At 42.4% G+C, this 24,634-nt stretch overlaps 1 protein-coding gene across 6 annotated transcripts in view; it reads right to left on the bottom strand.

Moving 5' to 3' along the window:
- Window positions 1–22,826, bottom strand: part of LOC110501337 (immunoglobulin-like domain-containing receptor 2) — a 30,951-nt gene extending 8,125 nt beyond the window's left edge. The window contains exons 1-3 of one of the 6 annotated variants that reach the window (XM_036958643.1): window positions 22,577–22,826; window positions 8,267–8,611; window positions 6,586–6,705 (exon numbers count right to left, since the gene is read on the bottom strand). In XM_036958643.1, coding sequence (XP_036814538.1) covers window positions 6,586–6,705; window positions 8,267–8,611; window positions 22,577–22,619 — 508 coding nt within the window. In that variant the 5' untranslated portion in view covers window positions 22,620–22,826. The remainder of the gene's footprint in view (window positions 1–6,585; window positions 6,706–8,266; window positions 8,612–22,576) is intronic. The other 5 variants (XM_036958644.1, XM_036958641.1, XM_036958642.1 and 2 more) reach the window with 5 other exon arrangements.
- Window positions 22,827–24,634: the final 1,808 nt, after the last annotated feature.

The following is a 24,634-nucleotide window of genomic DNA, read 5'->3' as shown; positions in this document are numbered from 1 at the left end:
AACCCATAACTGAACTCAAAGGTATATTCAGCCCTGTCAACAGGTCCTGTACCCAATAAAATGCTCTACGGGATATTGAGGTAAGGCCAGAGTGGAGGGGGTAGGAGGGGTGTGTGTGGGGGAGGGGGTGTTAGGGGACAGACACTTCTGAAGCATTCTGGGTCACCAATTAACTATTAGAGCTCATCAGGGAAAGAGGGTCAGACGAACACTATCGCCATGGTAACAATGGTGGCTTTGTCTTTGCTAAACGTGAGAGAGACAGAGGAAGGGAGGGAAAAGTTAATGGAGATAGAGACAGAGTGAGAGAAGGATAAAGGGCAATGGAGATAATAATAGTAATAGTGGGACCAGTCCGTGGCCTCACCCAAAAGGCAAAATAAGCTAATTCTAATCTCTGTGTTTAACCCTCTAGATCGGTTCAACAGGGTTGCTAAAATACCTGGTTTACACTCATTAAGTGTGCGTGTATGTGCCTGTGTCTCTACATACCAATCCCTAAAATAGTGTCTAAGGGTTATTTGATTCAACAGGCCTGCTACAGTGCCTTGCGAAAGTATTCGGCCCCCTTGAACTTTGCGACCTTTTGCCACATTTCAGGCTTCAAACATAAAGATATAAAACTGTATTTTTTTGTGAAGAATCAACAACAAATGGGACACAATCATGAAGTGGAACGACATTTATTGGATATTTCAAACTTTTTTAACAAATCAAAAACTGAAAAATTGGGCGTGCAAAATTATTCAGCCCCTTTACTTTCAGTGCAGCAAACTCTCTCCAGAAGTTCAGTGAGGATCTCTGAATGATCCAATGTTGACCTAAATGACTAATGATGATAAATACAATCCACCTGTGTGTAATCAAGTCTCCGTATAAATGCACCTGCACTGTGATAGACTCAGAGGTCCGTTAAAAGCGCAGAGAGCATCATGAAGAACAAGGAACACACCAGGCAGGTCCGAGATACTGTTGTGAAGAAGTTTAAAGCCGGATTTGGATACAAAAAGATTTCCCAAGCTTTAAACATCCCAAGGAGCACTGTGCAAGCGATAATATTGAAATGGAAGGAGTATCAGACCACTGCAAATCTACCAAGACCTGGCCGTCCCTCTAAACTTTCAGCTCATACAAGGAGAAGACTGATCAGAGATGCAGCCAAGAGGCCCATGATCACTCTGGATGAACTGCAGAGATCTACAGCTGAGGTGGTAGACTCTGTCCATAGGACAACAATCAGTCGTATATTGCACAAATCTGGCCTTTATGGAAGAGTGGCAAGAAGAAAGCCATTTCTTAAAGATATCCATAAAAAGTGTAGTTTAAAGTTTGCCACAAGCCACCTGGGAGACACACCAAACATGTGGAAGAAGGTGCTCTGGTCAGATGAAACCAAAATTGAACTTTTTGGCAACAATGCAAAACGTTATGTTTGGCGTAAAAGTAATACAGCTCATCACCCTGAACACACCATGCCCACTGTCAAACATGGTGGTGGCAGCATCATGGTTTGGGCCTGCTTTTCTTCAGCAGGGACAGGGAAGATGGTTAAAATTGATGGGAAGATGGATGGAGCCAAATACAGGACCATTCTGGAAGAAAACCTGATGGAGTCAGACTGGGACGGAGATTTGTCTTCCAACAAGACAATGATCCAAAACATAAAGCAAAATCTACAATGGAATGGTTCAAAAATAAACATATCCAGGTGTTAGAATGGCCAAGTCAAAGTCCAGACCTGAATCCAATAGACAATCTGTGGAAAGAACTGAAAACTGCTGTTCACAAATGCTCTCCATCCAACCTCACTGAGCTCGAGCTGTTTTGCAAGGAGGAATGGGAAAAAATGTCAGTCTCTCGATGTGCAAAACTGATAGAGACATACCCCAAGCGACTTACAGCTGTAATCGCAGCAAAAGGTGGCGCTACAAAGTATTAACTTAAGGGGGCTGAATAATTTTGCACGCCCAATTTTTCAGTTTTTGACTTGTTGTTGATTCTTCACAAAAAAATACAGTTTTATATCTTTATGTTTGAAGCGTGAAATGTGGCAAAAGGTCGCAAAGTTCAAGGGGGCCGAATACTTTCGCAAGGCACTGTAGCTGTCAGGGTAGACTGAACTCCCACAGCCAGACAGGCTCCAGTTGGCAGTAGTCATGGAGATAAGCACACTCCTCTCCTCTGATAAAAAAAACACGAACACACACACACACAGATCCTACCAACCTGCTCTGGCACTGAGTTGTATAAACCCAGCTGAGCTCAGTAACCTGAAAGAGGGGAGAAACGATGTGCCTCAGAGGGGAGGGAACAATGATAAGAAGACAGGGGTAATAAGGGGTAGAGGAAGATGAGGCCCTCCAGGGGAGGAAAATAAACAGCAGTGAGAGCAGTAGTGGTGTGTAGGTTAAATCACTGAGGAAGCCAAGCCAGTAAAAGAGCCATATTACAACCTATGTTGTGATATTTGCCTTGTTTTCTCTATAACACATTCCTTTAAACGCCACTGTGACACACAATAAGGCCGTGACAACAAAAATAAAACAATCACACAGTGGTGGAATTAATTCAACTAGACATACGTTTGTTTCATCACGAAACCAGAGAGCAACATCTGTCCGGCCAATCCCACAAAGCAAATATTGCATGTTACAAACAGCTACAGTATATGGCCTGCAGCGTGGTCAAACAAGTTCACGTTTGACAGTTTACTAAACAACTACTCATTTAGAACCACAGAGTTACCGCAAGTCAGCACAGAGACAACAGGAGCACTGCCACAGCTATTCCAGCACCATTTAACTTAAACATTTAAACATAATCAAATCAACAAGGCTATAAACAAACGTAATGTTGCTAAATGTCATGTGGCTGTCCATGGTACTTATTTGTGTGTGTGTGTGTGTGTGTAATAATTTTTAAAAAGTTGACTCATCCTACTTGTAGACTAGTTGAACGCCAATGCCATCCTCCTCTCGTTCATGTTGGCAAAATGGTCCATGGCTCTGTCATACAGTACACTTTTAGTTTCTGTTTTCATAGGCTACCTAGCTAAAATGCATGCTAACCTAACTTCCTCGCATGGGCAACAATGAACCAGCTAAGTTAGCTAGCTAGTTAATGTGAGCCTATACAAGCCTACATATTGAACTTCAATCAAATCATATCGTATTATTTTATTGGTCACATACACATGGTTAGCAGATGTTATTGCGAGTGTAGCGAAATGCTTGTGCTTCTCGTTCCAACCGAGTAGCAATATCATTCATATCTAACATATAATCTAACAATTCCACAACAACTACCTAATACACACAAATCTAAGTAAAGGAATGGATTAAGAATATATACATATAAATATATGGATGAGCAATGATAGAGCGGCATTGGCAAGATGCAATAGATGGTATAAAATACAGTATATACATATGAGATGAGTAATGCAAGATATGTAAATGTTATTAAAGTGGCATTATTAAAGTGACAGGTGATCCATTTATTAAAGTGGCCAATGATTTCAAGTCTGTATGTAGGCAGCAGCCTCAAAGGCCAGTGGCCCAATATATTAATTTATGTTTACATCAGAATCGCCATCATAATCATTTAGCCTGTACATAATATTAAGTTAAAACCACAAGTCCAGATCCTCCTCTCCATCCATGGCTGAGGAAAGGGCCGGTTTAGCAAGCTCGCTACTGCAGGACATCAACACAAGCAGACCAGGAACAGACAAGTGTTTACCAACAATGATGACGTTTTGCCGAAGATGAGATTTGATTGGTGGGAAGGCAAATCCAAACTAGCCTCCCTTGTTTTGCTGCGCCAGGACAACCCACAGTTGAGCTCAGCTCAACGCTGATTGGCTAATAATTATTGTATTTCTTTATCAAGGGAAGCCAAATGCTTGCTGGCATCAATCAATCAAATGATACGGCGGAAACATGTCATTCTTTTGTTCCTGACAGCATCAGATATATGGGCTACATACAGTTGAAGTCGGAAGTTTACAAACACTTAGGTTGGAGTCATTAAAACTAGTTTTTCAACCACTCCACACATTTCTTGTTGACAAACTATAGTTTTGGCAAGTTGGATAGGACATCTACTTTGTGCATGACACAAGTAATTTTTCCAACTATTGTTTACAGACAGATTATTTCACTTATAATTCACTGTATCACAATTCCAATGGGTCAGAAGTTTACATACATTAAGTTGACTGTGCCTTTAAACAGCTTAGAACATTCCAGAAAATTATGTCATGGCTTTAGAAGCTTCTAATTGGGTAATTGACATCATTTGAGTCAATTGGAGGTGTACCTGTGGATGTATTTCAAGGCCTACCTTCAAAATCAGTGCCTCTTTGCTTGACATCATGGGAAAATCAAAAGAAATCAGCTAAGACATCAGAAAAAAAATGTGTAGACCTCCATAAGTCTGGTTCATCCTTGGGAGCAATTTCCAAATGCCTGAAGGTACCACGTTCACCTGTACAAACAATAGTACGCAAGTATAAACACCATGGGAGCACGCAGCCGTCATACCGCTCAGGACGGAGAGGCGTTCTGTCTCCTAGAGATGAACGTACTTTGGTGCGAAAAGTGCAAATCAATTCCAGAACAACAGCAAAGGACCTTGAAGATGCTGGAGGAAACAGGTACAAAAGTATCTATATCCACAGTAAAACGAGTCCTATATCGACATAACCTGAAAGGCCGCTCAGCAAGGAAGAAGCCACTGCTCCAAAACCACCATAAAAATGCCAGACTACGGTTTGCAACTGCACATGGGGACAAATATCGTACTTTTTTGAGAAATGTCCTCTAGTCTGATGAAACAAAAATAGAACTGTATGTTCTTAATGACCATCGTTATGTTTGGAGGAACAAGGGGAGGCTTGCAAGCCGAAGAACACCATCTCAACCGTGAAGCACGGGGGTGGCAGCATCATGTTGTGGGGGTGCTTTGCTGCAGGAGGGATTGGTGCACTTCACAAAATAGATGGCATCATGAGGCTGGAAAATTATGTGGATATATTGAAGCAACATCTCAAGATATCAGTCAGAAAGTTAAAGCTTGGTCGCAAATGGGTCTTCTAAATGGACAACGACCCCAAGCATACTTCCAAAGTTGTGGAAAAATGGCTTAAGGACAACAAAGTCAAGGTATTGAAGTGGCCTTCACAAAGCCCTGACCTCAAAGAAAATTTGTGGGCAGAACTGAAAAAGCGTGTGCGAGCAAGGAGGCCTACAAACCTGACTCAGTTACACCAGCTCTGTCAGGAGGAATGTGCCAAAATTCACCCAATTTATTGTGGGAAGCTTGTGGAAGGCTACACCAAATGTTTTACCCAAGTTAAACAATTTAAAGGCAATGCTACCAAATACTAATTGAGTGTATGTAAACTTCTGACCCACTGGGAATGAGATGAAAGAAATAAAAGCTGAAATAAATCATTCTCTCTACTATTATTCTGACATTTCACATTCTTAAAATAAAGTAGTGATCCTAACTGACCTAAAACAGGGAATTTTTACAAGGATTAAATGTCAGGAATTGTGAAAAACTGAGTTTAAATGTATTTGGCTGAGGTGTATGTAAACTTCCAACTTCAACTGTGTACTGAGACGGAGGGGCATCGTTTCCTTTTGATGAGATTAAGCCACTTGCGAACCTATGGAAAATTATGAAAACACAGGGAGACGACTAACTCTGAAGGAATTACAAGGCCAAAGTCAGCTCCTCTCCTGTGTCACAACATAACGCTCTCTTTCTCTCTCTCCTTTTACATCTACATCACTGACCCTTAAATCGCTTTAGTCTCATCCTTCCCAAATAAAGGAATGTTGCCATGGCAACAGCTTAAGAATTGGATTACATAGCTCACAATAATAACCTAGAACTACTCTCTGTAATATATGTTGTAAACTCTCTATTATGTAGTCTATGTTCAATGCTGTGGCACAAAAGTCTACCTGGCCTATATCTGCGGTTATAAGGGTTTATGTATGGCTATGTCAGGGTTATGTCAGCTGGTCTACAAGGGTAAGCTCAGCCAAACAATGGGTCCTCTCAGAGAGGATCAGAACCGTGTGTAGGGCAGCGCACGCCATTCTGCCCGTCGTCATGGCAGCACTTGTAAGTACACTTTGGAATGCAGACGCCCTCTAGAGCAAGGATGTTTATATTAAGCACTCCATTATGAACCATACCAAACAAACAAATACACTTACCCTACACACTGACACACACACAAAAGTGAACGCACACACCACAGTCAGCATATGAGACTGGTGCAACGGCACAAATCCATTGGTTTTAGGGAGTGCATTGGTTTTACTGCTGTGGTAAGGTTCAGAAGGTGAGACACAAGACAATACATAAGAGTATACTTGTTTCCTACTTCGTTAACTCCCACATCCTTTTAAACCAGAGAGGACCTCGAAATAAGAAAGCCCCAACAGAATGTTCAGATTCCTGTTAATTTCTGCTCTATCCCTTCCTCTTTGATGTTGAGGTTGTTGAAATCCTGTGTTTAATGTTTACTTCCTGTGTGCGGAGGGTTCCCTTCCTGTGGTCACTCACCCAGCACCAGTACCTCCACCTGGCCCTCGTTCTTCCCCTCCAGGTCGTCGGCGATGACGATCTTACAGAAGTACACTCCGCTGTCGCCCCACTGCAGCTTCCCGATCCGCAGGTCCGCCTCTGGACAGGGACAGGACACAGGGTCAGAGGTCAGGACAAGGGTCATAGGTGAGAGGTCAAATGATATGAGAGCATGGTCAGTATATCCTGTGAAAAAACTAGGAACCTATAAAACCTCTAAAAAATGATACATATGAAACACACAACAAATAATCAACAACTGCATACAGTAACAAAATGATATGGTGCTAAGCCAGGTGTACACTTCATGATTTTGGCCCCGATTTAGCTGTCCCAAGTTTTTGAAGTCGGAGACAAAATCCCCATGTCGTTGCCTACTCAGGGCGTGAGGCAGTCACTGGCACTCGCTTAATGTGAGCGGGTCAGAGACGCAATCTCAGGGCTACCGATCCCATCTTTGAGCAGTCCCAGACGTCCAGATATTTTCAAACATGTTTGATTTCATCAGCACAAAATCTGAAATGCTCTTGTAGTGTGAGATGTGCAACGACAACTTTTAAGTGAACAGCAATAGCCAATGAGAGCTCGGCAGAAAAGAATCCAGATGACGTTGTTTCGCATCACACAGAATGTGTGTTGGTACTTGCCTTTAACCACAGCCAAAGTGTCAAATCGTTACACCTCTAAAGCTCACAGGCAATGTTACTTAATTCAAAATGTTGGCTAGATATTTCAACTCTGTATGGCAAGCGTGAATGTCTGACTGAAAACGTTTGAGGTTCTTTTGAACCACAGCTCGTTCTACAGTAGCTACGTTAACAATCTAATCACATCATTGCGTCATTGTTTTCGAGAGACAAATTGGTGGTATTGAGAATCCTCAAGACCAAGTGAAGAATCTTGTTGTGTGTGACACCCCGTCTGTGCCAAACCTACAAATCTACAGGAAAGTTGGTTGTTTAATGTGAGAGGCTCAGTGATGTTAAGATTTTGAAAGTCATGTAGTGTACACCCGGCATTGGTCAAACAATACACTGAACAAACCTCAAAAATACATTCCATTGACATTTGACTCATTCATACATCCAACAGCTTTCTATATAAGAATTATGACAACAGGAGGGTGTTTTGTTAAAAAAGAGACACAAAAGTAGGTGGGTGCTCTCTATTGAAAGGCAGAAAAAGGTGGGTATTTCATTTGGATAAGAAACTCAATGGGGGTGGTTTATTGTGACTAGGATAAGAGAGTGCAGTGTGTGAAGAAGACCAATCCATTGTGAACAGGGGTCAGTGTCGTTAACAGTGTGTGTGTGTGTGTGTGTGTGTGTGTGTGTGTGTAGCCTGGCCTATTGTGAAGCAGAGACAGTGAACGACTATTTCAGAAGCAGGAAAAGCAGAGCACAAGCAGCCATGTTTCCTGTTGGGAGATGGATCATAAATAGTAGACTGGGATAATAGACAGGCTATGACGGACAAGACCACCGCCTATAACACTGAAGCACTGACATACAGTAAACAGCATTTAAACGTGTCTGCACATGTCGTATGTCTTCCCTGGCAACATTTCCACAAGCACAACCTTTCTAGTCATTGAAGCTCCTAAAACTACAAAACACCTCCACACACAACTTCCAATCACAACACAAATCTACTCATTAACCAATCTCCACAGTACTGTTGACGATGGCGATGTCTCGGCCCTTGTAGTGCTCAGCCAGCGTCATGGAGGTTCCCTGGCCGGACGCTACGATGCGGACGGTGCGGCTGCTGTCGGAGCACTCCAGGTGGCCTGCGGCACCCAAATCGGGTCCCTGGACCCCAAAGCTTTCGGGAAAAGTGAAGGAGTCTCGTGTGCGGTCGCGGCAGTAGGATTTGTACCACCATTGCACCACAGGGGTCTGGGAGGAAGGCGTATGGTACTGGCACTCGAGCACCACCGACTGGAAGAGCATGGCGAAACGCCTCTTCTCCCGAACCGTCACCTGCACCCCCGCACACACACAGACTGATACACACACAGACAAGGTGTGAGAAAATGAGCGGTTATTTAATAATACAATAATCAAAACAATATTTAATGTTATATTATGACGATATAAAGTTAACACAGTCCTATGAATAGAGAAGTAGGTGTCACATTTTAAAGGCCTTTAACATACACTACATGACCAAAAGTATATGGACTCCTCATCAAACATCTTATCCCAAAATCATGGCCATTAATATGGAGTTGGTCCCCACTTTGCTGCTGTAGCAGCCTCCACTCTTCTGGGAAGGCTTGCCACTAGATGTTGGAACATTTCTTCGATGCTTGCTTCCATTCAGCCACAAGAGCATTAGTGAGGTCGGGCACTGATGTTGGGTGATTAGGCCTGGCTCTCAGTCGGCATTCCAATTCACCCCAAAGGTGTTCGATGGGGTTGAGGTCAGGGCTCTGTGCAGGCCAGTCAAGTTCTTCCACACCGATCCCGACAAACCATTTCTTCTGTATTGACCTCTCTTTGTGCCTGGGGACATTGTCATGCTGAAACAGGAAAGGGCCTTCCCCAAACGGTTGCCACAAAGTTGGAAGCCCAGAATTGTCTAGAATGTCATTGTATGCTGTAGCGTTCCAGTTCTTCACAGGAACTAAGGGGCCTTGCAAGAACCATTACAAACAACCCCAGACCATTGTTCCTCCACCAAACTTTACAGTTGGCACTATGCATTGGTGCAGGTAGTGTTCTCCTGCCATCCGCCAAACCCAGATTCGTCCTGCCAGACTGCCAGATGGTGAAGCGTGAATCATCACTCCAGAGAACACGTTTCCACTGCTCCAGAGTTCAATGGCGGCGAGCTTTACACTACTCCAGCCGACGCTTGGCATTGCGCATGGTGATTTTATTGTGTGCGGCTGCTCGACCATGGAAACCCATTTCATGGAGCTCCCGACGAACAGTTCTCGTGCTGACTTTGCTTCCAGAGGCAGTTTGGAACTCAGTAGTGAGTGTTGCAACCGAATACAATTTTTACACGCTTCAGCACAGTTCTGTGAGCTTCTGTGGCCTACCACTTCGCGGCTGAGCCGTTGTTGCTCTGAGATGTTTCAACTTCACAATAATCGTACTTACAGTTGACCGGGCAGCTCTAGCAGGGCAGAAATTTGACAAACTGACTTGTTGGAAAGGTGGCATCCTATGATGGTGCCACACTGAATGTCACTGAACTTTTCAGTAAGGCCATTCTACTGCCAATGTTTGTCTATGGAGATCGCATGGCTGTGTGCTCGAGTTTATACACCTGTCAGCAATGGGTGTGGCTGAAGTTGCTTAATCCTCTCATTTGAAGAGGTGTCCACATACTTTTGGCCATGTATTGTATCTTTTGAATAGCCAGAGAAACATGCAAATGGTAAGGAGATTAGACTTTACAGTTGAACGCTCTCCAACACCAGTTTTGAGAAGCACCCAGTCCAACACCACTTAGCCTCTACCCATAGTAGAGCCCACAGCAGTCCAACTCTCCCTTTCATACCCCCCGCACATCCAACAGGTTAAGGGGGATTCCAGAAGGATCCTCTCAGTTAACTAAACCACAAAACTCAGGAGCGGGTCTGTATCTGTTGTGGAAGGGATGACCTGATTTCACCAACGCCTAAAAACATCTGGTCTGACTCCACTGAGAACCGTTTGTGGGTGTGTGTGTATGCGTAATGATGACTCCAACTGGGCTCTTGAGTGGCGCAGGTGTCTAAGGCACTGCATCTCAATGCAAGGGGTGACACTACAGTCCCTGGTTCAAATCCAGGTTAAATCACATCTGGCTGTGATTGGGAATTCCATAGGGCGGCGCACAATTGGCCCAGTTTCGTCTGGGTTTGCCGGGGTAGGCCGTCATTGTAAATAAGAATTTGTTCTTAACTGACTTCCCTAGTTAACAAAAAAAAAAAAAAAACTCAATCCCCAACTGGGAGATTGCCAAGTGGTGACTTGCACAGTATCTAGATGGGGGGCTCCTCTCTCCAGTACACGGGAGGTCACAGAGGTTACATTCCGCTGTGTGTGGGGGGCAGGGGAAGGACTGTAGTAGGAAGGTAGGGGGTTGTCATGATAAACGGGAACAGTGAGGGGGTTGTGGCCAGAGCAGTATACTCTGCAGCCAGTCTTGTTAGGTCTAGGTGGGGCATGCAGCAGGAACTCACTCCAAACATTTCCAAGAAAAGAGGAAATCACTGCAAACAGTTCTACACAGTGGCCCTCTCCTTAGCAGCACTTTCCCAAGTTTTCAGTTTAGTGCAGATGAAGGGAATGAGACAAGGAGGGGATGCAGTTTTACACAGATTGAGATTCACACTTTGTACTAAAGAGGAGCCAGGGCGATTCATGATTATTGCATTCAAATTTCCTACAGAGCTCCAATTAGAAGTTGCGGCTAACAACAGATCTAGGCTCAAGCTAAATAAATATCTGACCCTGCACCAATGGTTCACCAACTCCTACAGAGTCAGAGGTAGATGTCAGTTACCTCTGGTCAGTGCAAAACAAATGAGAGAGAGAGAGAAAAGTGGCAGTTCTGTTCTTTATATACAGTGCCTTGCGAAAGTATTCGGCCCCCTTGAACTTTGCGACCTTTTGCCACATTTCAGGCTTCAAACATAAAGATATAAAACTGTATTTTTTTGTGAAGAATCAACAACAAGTGGGACACAATCATGAAGTGGAACGACATTTATTGGATATTTAAAACTTTTTTAACAAATCAAAAACGGAAAAATTGGGCGTGCAAAATTATTCAGCCCCCTTAAGTTAATACTTTGTAGCGCCACCTTTTGCTGCGATTACGGCTGTAAGTCGCTTTATGGTATGTCTCTTTCAGTTTTGCACATCGAGAGACTGACATTTTTTCCCATTCCTCCTTGCAAAACAGCTCGAGCTCCGTGAGGTTGGATGGAGAGCATTTGTGAACAGCAGTTTTCAGTTCTTTCCACAGATTCTCGATTGGATTCAGGTCTGGACTTTGACTTGGCCATTCTAACACCTGGATATGTTTATTTTTGAACCATTCCATTGTAGATTTTGCTTTATGTTTTGGATCATTGTCTTGTTGGAAGACAAATCTCCGTCCCAGTCTCAGGTCTTTTGCAGACTCCATCAGGTTTTCTTCCAGAATGGTCCTGTATTTGGCTCCATCCATCTTCCCATCAATTTTAACCATCTGAAGAAAAGCAGGCCCAAACCATGATGCTGCCACCACCATGTTTGACAGTGGGGATGGTGTGTTCAGAGGGATGAGCTGTGTTGCTTTCACGCCAAACATAACGTTTTGCATTGTTGCCAAAAAGTTCAATTTTGGTTTCATCTGACCAGAGCACCTTCTTCCACATGTTTGGTGTGTCTCCCAGGTGGCTTGTGGCAAACTTTAAACGACACTTTTTATGGATATCTTTAAGAAATGGCTTTCTTCTTGCCACTCTTCCATAAAGGCCAGATTTGTGCAATATACGACTGATTGTTGTCCTATGGACAGAGTCTCCCACCTCAGCTGTAGATCTCTGCAGTTCATCCAGAGTGATCATGGGCCTCTTGGCTGCATCTCTGATCAGTCTTCTCCTTGTATGAGCTGAAAGTTTAGAGGGACGGCCAGGTCTTGGTAGATTTGCAGGGGTCTGATACTCCTTCCATTTCAATATTATCGCTTGCACAGTGCTCCTTGGGATGTTTAAAGCTTGGGAAATCTTTTTGTATCCAAATCCGGCTTTAAACTTCTTCACAACAGTATCTCGGACCTGCCTGGTGTGTTCCTTGTTCTTCATGATGCTCTCTGCGCTTTTAACGGACCTCTGAGACTATCACAGTGCAGGTGCATTTATACGGAGACTTGATTACACACAGGTGGATTGTATTTATCATCATTAGTCATTTAGGTCAACATTGGATCATTCAGAGATCCTCACTGAACTTCTGGAGAGAGTTTGCTGCACTGAAAGTAAAGGGGCTGAATCATTTTGCACGCCCAATTTTTCAGTTTTTGATTTGTTAAAAAAGTTTGAAATATCCAATAAATGTCGTTCCACTTCATGATTGTGTCCCACTTGTTGTTGATTATTCACAAAAAAATACAGTTTTATATCTTTATGTTTGAAGCCTGAAATGTGGCAAAAGGTAGCAAAGTTCAAGGGGGCCGAATACTTTCGCAAGGCACTGTATATTTTTTTTACATTTTAAATATGAGAGGGTTGGGAGAAAAAGAAAGATGGAGGAGAGAGAGGGGCCGTTTTCCTAAATTCCTCCCGTGGGGTAAATGTGTCCCACCCTTAGTCCTTTTGTTCATGGCCCAGCGCATTGTTTGGAATTAGTATAATCCTACAGTGCCTTCAGTGAGTATTCATACCCCTTGACTTATTTCAAATGTTGTTGTGTTACAGCCGGAATTCAAAATGAATTCAATATTTTTTTCTCACCTGTCTAATCTACACACAATACCCTATAATAACAAAGTGAAAGGATGTTACTAGAATTTTTTGCAAATGTATTGAAAATGAAAGACAGAAATATCTCATTTACATAAGTATTCACAAATGAGTCAATACATTGTAGAAGCACCTTTGGCTGTGATTACAGCTTTGAGTCATCTTGGGTATTACTGTATCAGCTTTGCACATCTGGATTTGGGGATTCTCTCCCATTCTTCCTTGTTAAGTTAGATTGGGAGCGACGGTGAACAGCAATCTTCAAGTCTTTCCACAGATTTTCAATGGGATTCAAGTCTAGGCTTTGGCTGTGCCACTCAAGGACTTTCACACTCTTTTTCTGAAGCCTGGCTGTATGCTTGGGGTCATTGTCCTGTTGGAATGTACATCTTCGCCCCCCTCAAAGCTCATTTGTACTCTAAACAGGTTCTCATCAAGGATTTGCCTGTATTTGGCTCCATTTATTGTTTCCTTCTATCCTTACCAGTTTCCCCGTCCCTGCTGCTGAAAAGCACCCCCATAGCAGGAAGCTGACGTCACCATGCTTCACAGTAGGGATGTTGTTAGGCGGATGAGGAGCTGTGTCTGGTTTCTCCAGACATAGCGCTTTGCATTCAGGCCAAAGAGTTACATTTTTGTCTCATCAGACCACAGATTCTTTTGCCTAATAATCTGTCTTTCATGTGCCTTTTTGCAAACTCTAGGAGTGCTATCATGTGCCTTTTTCTCAGGAAGGGCTTCAGTCTTGCCACTCTCCCATAAAGCCCAGATTGGTGAAGTGCTGTAGAGACTGTTGTCCTTCTGGCATGTTCTCCTATCTCAGCCAAGGAACTCTGTAGTTCTGTCAGAGTGGTCATTGGGTTCTGGTCACCGACCTGACCAAGGTTCTTCTTGCCCGGTTGCTCAGTTTGGTCGAACGTTCAGCTCTAGGCAGAGTCTGGGTAGTTCCATATTTTTTCCATTTCCCAATGATAGAAACTGTGCTCTTGGAAACTTTCAACACACTAGAAGTAGTTTTATACCCTTCCACAGATATATGCCTCATCACAATTCTATCTTGGAGATCTATGGACGGTTCCTTGGAACAGGACTCCAATCAAGTTGTAGAAATTGGATGCACCTGAGCTCAATATGGAGTGTCAAAGCAAAGGGGTGTGAATACTTACAGTACCTGTCAAAAGATTGGACAAACCTACTCATTCAAGGTTTTTTCTTAGTTTTTTTACTATTTTCTACATTGTACAATAACTATCAAAACTATGAAATAACACATATGGAATAATGTAGAAAGCATTTCAATTAACAGGTGGGCCTTGTTAAAACTTAATTTGTGGAATGTCTTTCCTTCTTAATGCATTTGAGCCAATAAGTTGCATTGTGTCAAGGTAGGGGTGGTATACAGAAGATAGCACTATTTGATAAAAGACCAAGTCTATATTATGGCAAGAACAGCTAAAATAAGCAAAGGGAAATGACAGTCCATCAATACTTTAAGACATGAAGGTCAGTCAATGTGGAACATTTTAAGAACTTTGAAAGTTTCTTCAAGTGCAGTCGCAAAAACCCTCAAGCGCTATGATGAAACTGGCTCTCATGAGGACCGCCATATGAATGGAAGACCCAGAGTTACCTCTGCTGCAGAGGATAAGTTCATTAGAGTTATCAGCCTCAGAAATTACAGCCCAAATAAATGCTTCACAGAGTTCAAGTAACAGACATATCTCAACATCAATTGTTCAGAGAAGACTGTGTGAATCAGGCCTTCATGGTCGAATTGCTGCAAAGAAACCACTATTAAAGGACACCAATAAGAAGAAGAGACTTGCTTGGGCCAAGAAACACGAGCAATGGACATTAGACTGGTGGAAATCTGTCCTTTGGTCTGATGAGTCCAAATTTGAGATTTTTGGTTCCAACCGCCGTGTCTTTGTGAGATGCAGAGTAGGTGAACGGATGATCTCCAAATGTGTGGTTCCCATCGTGAAGCATGGAGGTGTGATGGTGTGGGGGTGCTTTGCTGGTGACAGTCTGTAATTTATTTACAATTCAAGGCACACTTAACCAGCATGTTGTTACACACGCCTGGTGCAAAAGAACGGCCAATAGCCAATAGCCCTCTTGATGAGGGGGCAGGGTCAGCTCTCCAATTAATCGTGGAGTCGACCAATCAGCTGCTGGGGGATTTCAGGAAGCCATCTCCTGAAACACACTCAATTACACAAACTACAACACAGAAACTGGGGAACGTAACAATGTGGTTTGCGCTTATTGGGACTATCATTTGTTTTTCAACAGCACAATGACCCAACACACCTCCAGGCTGTGTAAGGCTGTGTAATTTGACCAAGAAGGAGAGTGATGGAGTGCTGCATCAAATGACCTGGCCTCCACAATCACCTGACCTCAACCCAATTGAGATGGTTTAGGATGAGTTAGACCGCAGAGTGAAGAAAAAGCAGCCAACAAGTACTCAGCATATTTGGGAACTCCAAGACTGTTGTAAAAGCATTCCAAGTGACTACCCCATGAAGCTGGTTGAGAGAATAACAAGAGTGTGCAAAGCTGTTATCACGGCAAAGGGTGAAGAATCTTAAATCTAAAATATATTTTTGTTTAACACTTTTTTACTACATGATTCCATATGTGTTAGTTCATAGTTGTGATGTTTTCACTATTATTCTACAATGTAGAAAATAGTTTTTAAAAACTTGAATGAGTAGCTGTGTCCAAAATTTTGACTGGTACTGAATGTAAATGAGATATTTCAGTTTTTAATTTTCAATACATTTGCAAAAATTCAGGCTGTAATACAACATAATGTGGAATAAGTCAAGGGGTATTATTAATTTAAGAAGGCCCTGTATGTGGACAACAGCATGGAGGAGGGGGATGTGAGGACTCCAACCAATGAGATTATCTCATCAGGCCCAGTGAACAGCCAATTAGCGGTTAGAGATTTGAAGAAGAGTTTATTATATTCTAGCGAGGAGGAGAAAGAAAGAGGGACAGAAAGAACAGACAGGGTGGGACACCTTGGTAACCTCATGATTCACACATCAAAAAATATTCTGGGACCTTTGATCCAAGGTGTCAGCCTGTCTCAGCATCTCTCTAACAGAGAACAACACAAAACTGTCAGTGCATGTAACCAGGCACTCCAAAACACATATTTATAAACCTCTAAAAATACCCACAAGTGTGACATAAAAAAAAAAGACATTTATACCTACAGGGCATTCAGAAAGTATTCAGGCCCCACATTTTGTGACCTTACAGCCTTATTCAAAAATGGATTAAATAAAAAATGTCCCTCATCAATCTACACACAATACCCCATAATGACATCACATTACCCCATAATGACATCACAATACCCCATAATGACATCACAATACCCCATAATGACATCACAATACCCCATAATGACAAACGCTAAAACAGGTTTACAGAAATTTGTGCAAATGTATTAAAGATTAAAAACAGAAACACCTTGTTTACATAAGTAATCAGACCCTTTGCTATGAGATTTGAAATTGAGCTCAGGTGCATCCGGTTTCCATTGATCACCCTTGATGTTCCTACAACTTGATTGGAGTCCACCTGTGGTAAATTCATTTGATTGGATATGATTTGGAAGGGCACACACCTGTCTATATAAGGTCCCACATTTGACAGTGCATGTCAGAGCAAAAATCAAGCCATGAGGTAGAAGGAATTGTCTGTAGAGCGCTGAGACAGGATTGTGTCAAGGCATAGATCTGGGGAAGGGTATCAACAAATTTCTGCAGCTTTGAAGTGACCAAGAACGCACTCCATCACTCTTAAATGTTAGAAGTTTGGAACCACCAAGACTCTTCCTAGTGTTGGCCGCCTGGCCAAACTGAGCAATTGGGGGAGAAGGACCTTGGTCAGGGAGGTGACCAAGAACACAATGGTCACTCTGAAAGAGCTTCAGAGTACCTCTGTGGAGATGGGAGAACCTTCCAGAAGGACAACCATCCCTACAGCACTCCACCAATCAGGCCTTTATGGTAGAGTGGCCAGACAGAAGCCTCTCTTCAGTAAAAGGCACATGACAGCCCACTTTGAGTTTGACAAAAGGCACCTAAAGGACTCTCAGACCATGAGAAACAAGATGATCTGGTCTGATGAAACCAAGTTTGAGCTCTTTGGCCTGAATGCCAAGCATCACGTCTGGAGAAAACCTGGCACCATCCCTACGGTGAAGAATCTCGAGGCTGTAATTGCTGCCAAAGGTATTTTTTTTATATATACAGTGGGGAGAACAAGTATTTGATAACCTGCAAAATCGGCAGTGTTTCCTACTTACAAAGCATGTAGAGGTCTGTATTTTCTAACATAGGTACACTTCAACTGTGAGAGAAAATCACATTGTATGGTTTTTAAGTAATTAATTTGCATTTTATTGCATGACATATGTATTTGATCACCTACCAACCAGTAAGAATTCCGGCGCTCACAGACCTGTTAGTTTATCTTTAAGAAGCCCTCCTGTTCTCCACTCATTACCTGTATTAACTGCACCTGTTTGAACTTGTTACCTGTATAAGACACCTGTCCACACACTCAATCAAACAGACTCCAACCTCTCCACAATGGCCAAGACCAGAGAGCTGTGTAAGGACATCAGCGATAAAATTGTAGACCTGCACAAGGCTGGGATGGGCTACAGGACAACAGGCAAGCAGCTTGGTGAGAAGGCAACAACTGTTGGAGCAATTATTAGAAAATGGAAGAAGTTCAAGATGACGGTCAATCACCCTCGGTCTGGGGCTCCATGCAAGATCTCACCTCGTGGGGCATCAATGATCATGAGGAAGGTGAGGGATCAGCCCAGAACTACACGGCAGGACCTGGTCAATGACCTGAAGAGAGCTGGGACCACAGTCTCAAAGAAAACCATTAGTAACACACTACGCCGTCATGGATTAAAATCCTGCAGCGCACGCAAGGTCCCCCTGCTCAAGCCAGCGCATGTCCAGGCCCGTCTGAAGTTTGCCAATGACCATCTGGATGATCCAGAGGAAGGAATGGGAGAAGGTAATGTGGTCTGATGAGACAAAAATAGAGCTTTTTGGTCTAAACTCCACTCGCCGTGTTTGGAGGAAGAAGACGGATAGTACAACCCCAAAAACACAATCCCAACTGTGAAGCATGGAGGTGGAAACATCATTATTTGGGGAAGCTTTTCTGCAAAGGGGACAGGACAACTGCACCGTATTGAGGGGAGGATGGATGGGGCCATGTATTGCGAGATCTTGGCCAACAACCTCCTTCCCTCAGTAAGAGCATTGGAGATGGGTCGTGGCTGGGTCTTCCAGCATGACAACGACCCGAAACACACAGCTAGGGCAACTAAGGAGTGGCTCCGTAAGAAGCATCTCAAGGTCCTGGAGTGGCCTAGCCAGTCTCCAGACCTGAACCCAATAGAAAATCTTTGGAAGGATCTGAAAGTCTGTATTGCCCAGCGACAGCCCCGAAACCTGAAGGATCTGGAGAAGGAGGAGTGGGCCAAAATCCCTGCTGCAGTGTGTGCAAACCTGGTCAAGAACTACAGGAAACGTATGATCTCTGTAATTGCAAACAAAGGTTTCTGTACCAAATATTAAGCTCTGCTTTTCTGATGTATCAAATACTTATGTTACGCAATAAAATGCAAATTAATTACATAAAAAATCATACAATGTGATTTTCTGGATTTTTGTTTTAGATTCTGTCTCTCACAGTTGAAGTGTACCTATGAAAAAAAGTACAGACCTCTACATGCTTTGTAAGTAGGGAAACCTGCAAAATAGGCAGTGTATCAAATACTTGTTCTCCCCACTGTATGTATATATATATATATATATATATGTATATATGTATGTTTTTTTAAACTAGGCAAGTAAGTTAACTTCTATTTACAATGATGGCCTAGGAACAGTCGGTTAACTTCCTTGTTCAGGGGCAGAACGACAGATATTTATCTTGTAAGCTCGGGGATTCGATCTAGCAACCTTTCAGTTACTGGCCCAACGCTCTAACCACTTTTAACTTTACTCAACAAAGTATGTGAATAAAGGTACTGAATACCTATGTGTTATTTCATTTTTTTTTTTTTTTTTTGCAAAAAAATACCAACCTGTTTTTGCTTTTTCATTATGAGGTATTGTGTGTAGATTGATTACCGAAAAAAACAACATTTGAATCAATTTTAGAACAAGGCTGTAACTTAACAATGTGGAGAAAGTCAAGGAGTCTGAATACTTACTGAACGTACTGCATGATCCTGATTCAACTCAAAACATACATTTCCTAATCCATATTCACAACAAATGACCAGAAACACTTAACTATACTGAACAAAAATATAAATGCAACATGCAAAGTGTTGGTCCCATGTTTCATGAGCAGAAATAAAATGTTCCATAAGCAAAAAAAACGTATTTATCTAAACTGTTGTGCACAAATTTGTTTATATCCCCGTTAGTGATCTTTTCACCTTTGCCAAGATAATCCATTCACCTGACAGGTGTAGCATATCAGAAAGCTAATTAAACAGCATGATCATTACACAGGTGGACCTTGTGCTTGGGACAATAAAAGTCAACTCTAAAATATGCAGTTTTGTCACACAACACAATGACACAGATGTCTCAAGTTGAGAGCTTGTGCATTTGCCATGCTGACTTGAGGGATTGTCCACCAGAGCTATTGCCAGAGAATTTAATGTTCATTTCCCTACCATAAGCTACCTCCAATGTTGTTTTCGACAACTTGGCCAGTTTGTCCTACCGGCCTCACAATACGCAGACCACACCAGCCCAGGACCTCCACATCTGGCTTCTTCACCTGTGTGACTGTCTGTGACCAGCCACCCGGACAGCTGTTGAAACTGTGGGTTTGCACAACCAGATTGTTTCTGACAGTTTATGCATAAATTGTCTCATGGAAGCTCATCTGCGTGCTCGTCATCCTCACCAGGGTCTTGACCTGACTGCAGTTTGCCGTCGTAACCAACTTCAGTGGGCAAATGCTCACCTTCGATGGCCACTGGCACGCTGGAGAAGTGTGATCTAAACGGATGAATCCCGGTTTCAACTGTACCGGGCAGATGGCAGACAGTGTGTATGGCGTCACGTGGGCAAACGCTTTGCTGATGTCAATGTTGAGAACAGAGGTGACGGTGGGGTTATAGTTTGGGCAGGCATAAGCTACGGACAACAAACACAATTGCATTTTATCAATGGCATTTTGAATGCAGCAATACCTTGACAAGATAGTGAGGCCCATTGTTGTGCCATTCATCCGCCGCCATCACGCCATGTTTCAGCATGATAATGCACAGCTCCATTTCGCAAAGATCTGTTCACAATTCCTGGAAGCTGAAACAATCCCAGTTCATCCATGACCTGCATACTCATCAGACATGTAACCCATTGAGCATGTTTGGGATGCTCTGGATCGACGTGTACGACAGCGTGTTTCAGTTTCCGCCAATATCCAGCAACTTCACACAGCTATTGAAGAGGAGTGGGACAACCTTCCACAGGCCACAACCAACAGCCTGATCAACTCTATGTGAAGGAGATGCCGCACTGCATGAGGTAAATGGTGGTCACACCAGATACTGACTACTATTTTGATCCACTTCCTACTTTTTTTTGGAAGGTATCTGTGACCAACAGATGCATATCTGTTATCCATAGATTAGGGCCTAGTGAATGTATATAAATGAACTAATTTCCTTATGAATGGTAATTTAGTAAAATCTTTGAATTTGTTTCATGTTGCATTTTTGTTCAGTGTATTTAGTGTCTTGCAAAGGTATTCATCTCCCTTGGCGTTTTTCCAATTTTTTTGCATTATAACCTGTAATTTTTTAATTGATTTTTATTTGGATTTCATGTAATGGACATACACAAAATAGTCCATATTGGTGAAGTGAAATGAAAAAAATATATATATTTTTTTTTCACTTGACTATTTTGGACTAATTCAAAAAAATTAACTGAAAAGTGGTGCATGCATATGTATTCACCCGCTTTGCTATGAAGTCCCTAAATAAGATCTGGTGCAACCAATTACCTTCAGAAGTCACATAATTAGTTAGATTGCACACAGGTAGACTTTATTTAAGTGTCACATGATCTCAGTGTGTATATAAATACACCTGTTCTGAAAGTTCCCAGAGTATGCAACACCACTAAGCAAGGGGCACTAACAAGCAAGCGGCACCATGAAGACCAAGGAGCTCTCCAAACAGGTCACGGACAAAGTTGTGGAGAAGTACAGATCAGGGTTGGGTTATAAAAAAATATCTGAAACTTTGAACATCCCACGGAGCACCATTAAATCCATTATTAAAATATTTTAATAATATGGCACCACAACAAACCTGCCAAGAGAGGGCTGCCCACCAAGGAGGAAATTAATCAGAGGCAACAAAGAGACCAAAGATAACCCTGAAGGAGCTGCAAAGCTCCACAGTGGAGATTGGAGTATATGTTCATAGGACCAGTTTAAGCTGTACAAGCTGTAATTGCTGCAAACGGTGGCTCTACAAAGTATTGACTTTGGGGGGGGGGGGGGGGGAATAGTTATGCACGCTCAAGTTCTGTTTTTTGGTCTTATTTCTTGTTTGTTTCACAAAAAAATATTTTGTATCTTCAGTGGTAGGCATGTTGTGTAAATCAAATGATACAAACCCCCCCCAAAATATTTTTTTATTCCAGGTGGTAAGGCAACAAAATAGGAAAAATGCCAAGGGGGTGAATACTTTCGTAAGCCACTGTACCATACACCATCAAATAGTGTTTTTTTTTTACACAATCAAATAATGTTCTCTTTTCTTGAAGAGTAGACACCACAAACTGGTTATAGTTTAACCAGTCTACTAGGCTCTTCTTGGTCAAAGTTCTGAGTCCCACCATACTTCCTGACCACATCAGGTCCTTTCCTTGCAAACAACTGACACGTTATAATAGAGGACCAGCACATCTCTGCCTATTAAATGTGTATGTGAGTCATTGGCGTGCAGGCATAACGGGACCTTCTATTTTCTATTTCACCTTTATTTTGACGGGGAACTCTTACTGAGACTAGAGTATTGTTTACAGATAAGCCCTAGCATACAAACCAACCCACAATTACAAAATATATTAAGAATAAACGTGTTTTCACTAGCGTCCTCATTCCACACATTCCTCCTGTAATTTAGGACAAAAAACAATAGAGGAAAAACAAGAGTAGACTACCTAAAGCCTATCACTGCACAGGTTCAAAAATAAAGCAAATCAGACTAATCCCCCAACACAACAAGAGGGCAAACAAAAGTATGTTTATAAAAATGAAGGGAATCCAAAAGTCATGTTGACTTTTGACGTCGTAGCTTACTGTAAAAGTAGACCCGTTAGCTGCTGGAATAAAGTGAAGGGGTCAAACTGTTGCTGGCTGCATCCACGGCTTTCGCAATCAGATGACAAAACAACATGCTGAGTGAGTAAAGAAAAAAACATTTACCTGTTATGCAAAAAATAATCCATCGACCTAACAGCCAGCTCATTTTTCGAAAAAAAAGTTTCGCATTCAGATATAATTAATCCAAATGTTCGTCCTGCCCATTGTTCGCCTCATTCTTTGGTCCGTTGAGTGCGCACAAGAATAAACCCGGAGAGCCGAAGTGTCAATCCGAGACCAGGGGGAGTGTACCACTTCACCAGCGGGTGAGTTCCAACTGCACTCCAACAAATAAATGTTTTTAAATGTTTTACCAACCTTTTACCTAGAAAAATCGTACAAGCACGTGTTTAAATAGATTTGTGATTAAAAACATTACATCTAAACTGGTCTCCAAAAACGACCATTGAAAATATTTTATTTTTATATAAAATCAGGTCATACTAACTCCGGTGTGATCCTGATATTTGATTCTTGAAGAATATAAAGTATAAATGCCTAATTTCACCTTTATTTAACCAGGTAAACTAGTTGAGAACAAGTTCTCATTTGCAACTGCCACCTGGCCAAGATAAAGCAAAGCAGTTTGTAGCAAAATCTATATACAGCATGTGCAAATGAGGTAGGATAAGAGAGGTAAAGGCAATAAATAGGCTATGGTGGCAAATTATTTACAATATAGCAATTAAACACTGGAATGGTTGAATGTGCAAGTTGCGATACCGGGGTGCAAAGGAGCAAGATAAATAAATCAATAAATACCGTATGGAGATGAGGTAGATTGGATGGGCTATTTACAGATGAGCTATGTACAGTAAATACAATATAGCAAGTAAAACACTGGAATGGTGGATTTGCAGTGGAAGAATGTGCAAAGTAGAAATAAAAATAATGGGGTGCAAAGGAGCAAAATAAATAAATAAATAAAATAAATACAGTAGGGAAAGAGGTAGTTGTTTGGGCTAAATTATAGGTGGGCTATGTACAGGTGCAGTGATCTGTGAGCTGCTCTGAGAGCTGGTGCTTAAAGCTAGTGAGGGAGGTAAGAGTCTCCAGCTTCAGAGATTTTTGCAGTTTGTTCCAGAGAACTGGAAGGAGAGGCGGCCAAAGGAAGAATTGGCTTCCGGGGTGACCAGTGGGATACACCGGCTGAAGCACGTGCTACGGGTGGGTGCTGAGAAGATGTGGCTTTACCTAGCAGAGACTTGTAGATGACCTGGAGCCAGTGGATTTGGCGACGAGTATGAAGCGAGGGCCAGCCAACGAGAGAATATAGGTTGCAGTGATGGGTAGTATATGGGGCTTTGGTGACAAAACGGATGGCACTGTGATAGACTGAATCCAATTTGTTGAGTAGAGTGTTGGAGGCTATTTTGTAAATGACATCGCCGAAGTCGAGGATCTGTAGGATAGTCAGTTTAAAAAAAAAATATATATTTTACTCCCTTTTCTCCACAATTTCGTAGTATCCAATTGTTAGTAGTTTTTGTCTCATCGCTACAAACAGCATTATCATCTGCTTGGGACCTACAGGTGACAATTCCACAACCTGAACAAAAATATAAACACGACAATTTCAAAGTGGTTACAGTTAATATAAGGATATCAGTCAACTGAGAGAAATTCACTAGGCCCTAATCTCTGGATTTCACATGACTGGGAATACAGACATGCATCTGTTGGTCACAGATACCTAAAAAAAAAATGTAGGGGCGTGATTTAGAAAACCTGTCAGTACCTGGTGTGACCACCATTTGCCTCATGCAGCGCGACACATTCTCATCCTCTATCCTTTGCATAAAGTTGATCCGGCTGTTGATTTTCGCCTGTGGAATGTTGTCCCACTACTCTTCCATGGCTGTGCGAAGTGGCTGGATATTGGCAGGAACTAGAACACACTGTCATACACGTCAATCCAGAGATTTCCAAACATGATCAATGAGTGACATGGCTGGTAAGTATGCAGGCCATGGAAGAACTGGGACATTTTCAGCTTCCAGGAATTGTGTACAGATCCTTACGACATGGGGCTGTGCATTATCATGAAACATGAGGTGATGGCGGCAGATGAATGGCACGAAAATGGGCCTCAGGATCTCGTCACGGTATCTCTGTGCAATC

The sequence above is a fragment of the Oncorhynchus mykiss genome, chromosome 22 (genome assembly GCF_013265735.2).
Source record: "Oncorhynchus mykiss isolate Arlee chromosome 22, USDA_OmykA_1.1, whole genome shotgun sequence".
Lineage (NCBI taxonomy): Eukaryota > Metazoa > Chordata > Actinopteri > Salmoniformes > Salmonidae > Oncorhynchus > Oncorhynchus mykiss.
The sequence above is the reverse complement of the archived record's forward strand: the minus strand, read 5'-3'. Positions and strand labels throughout refer to the sequence as shown.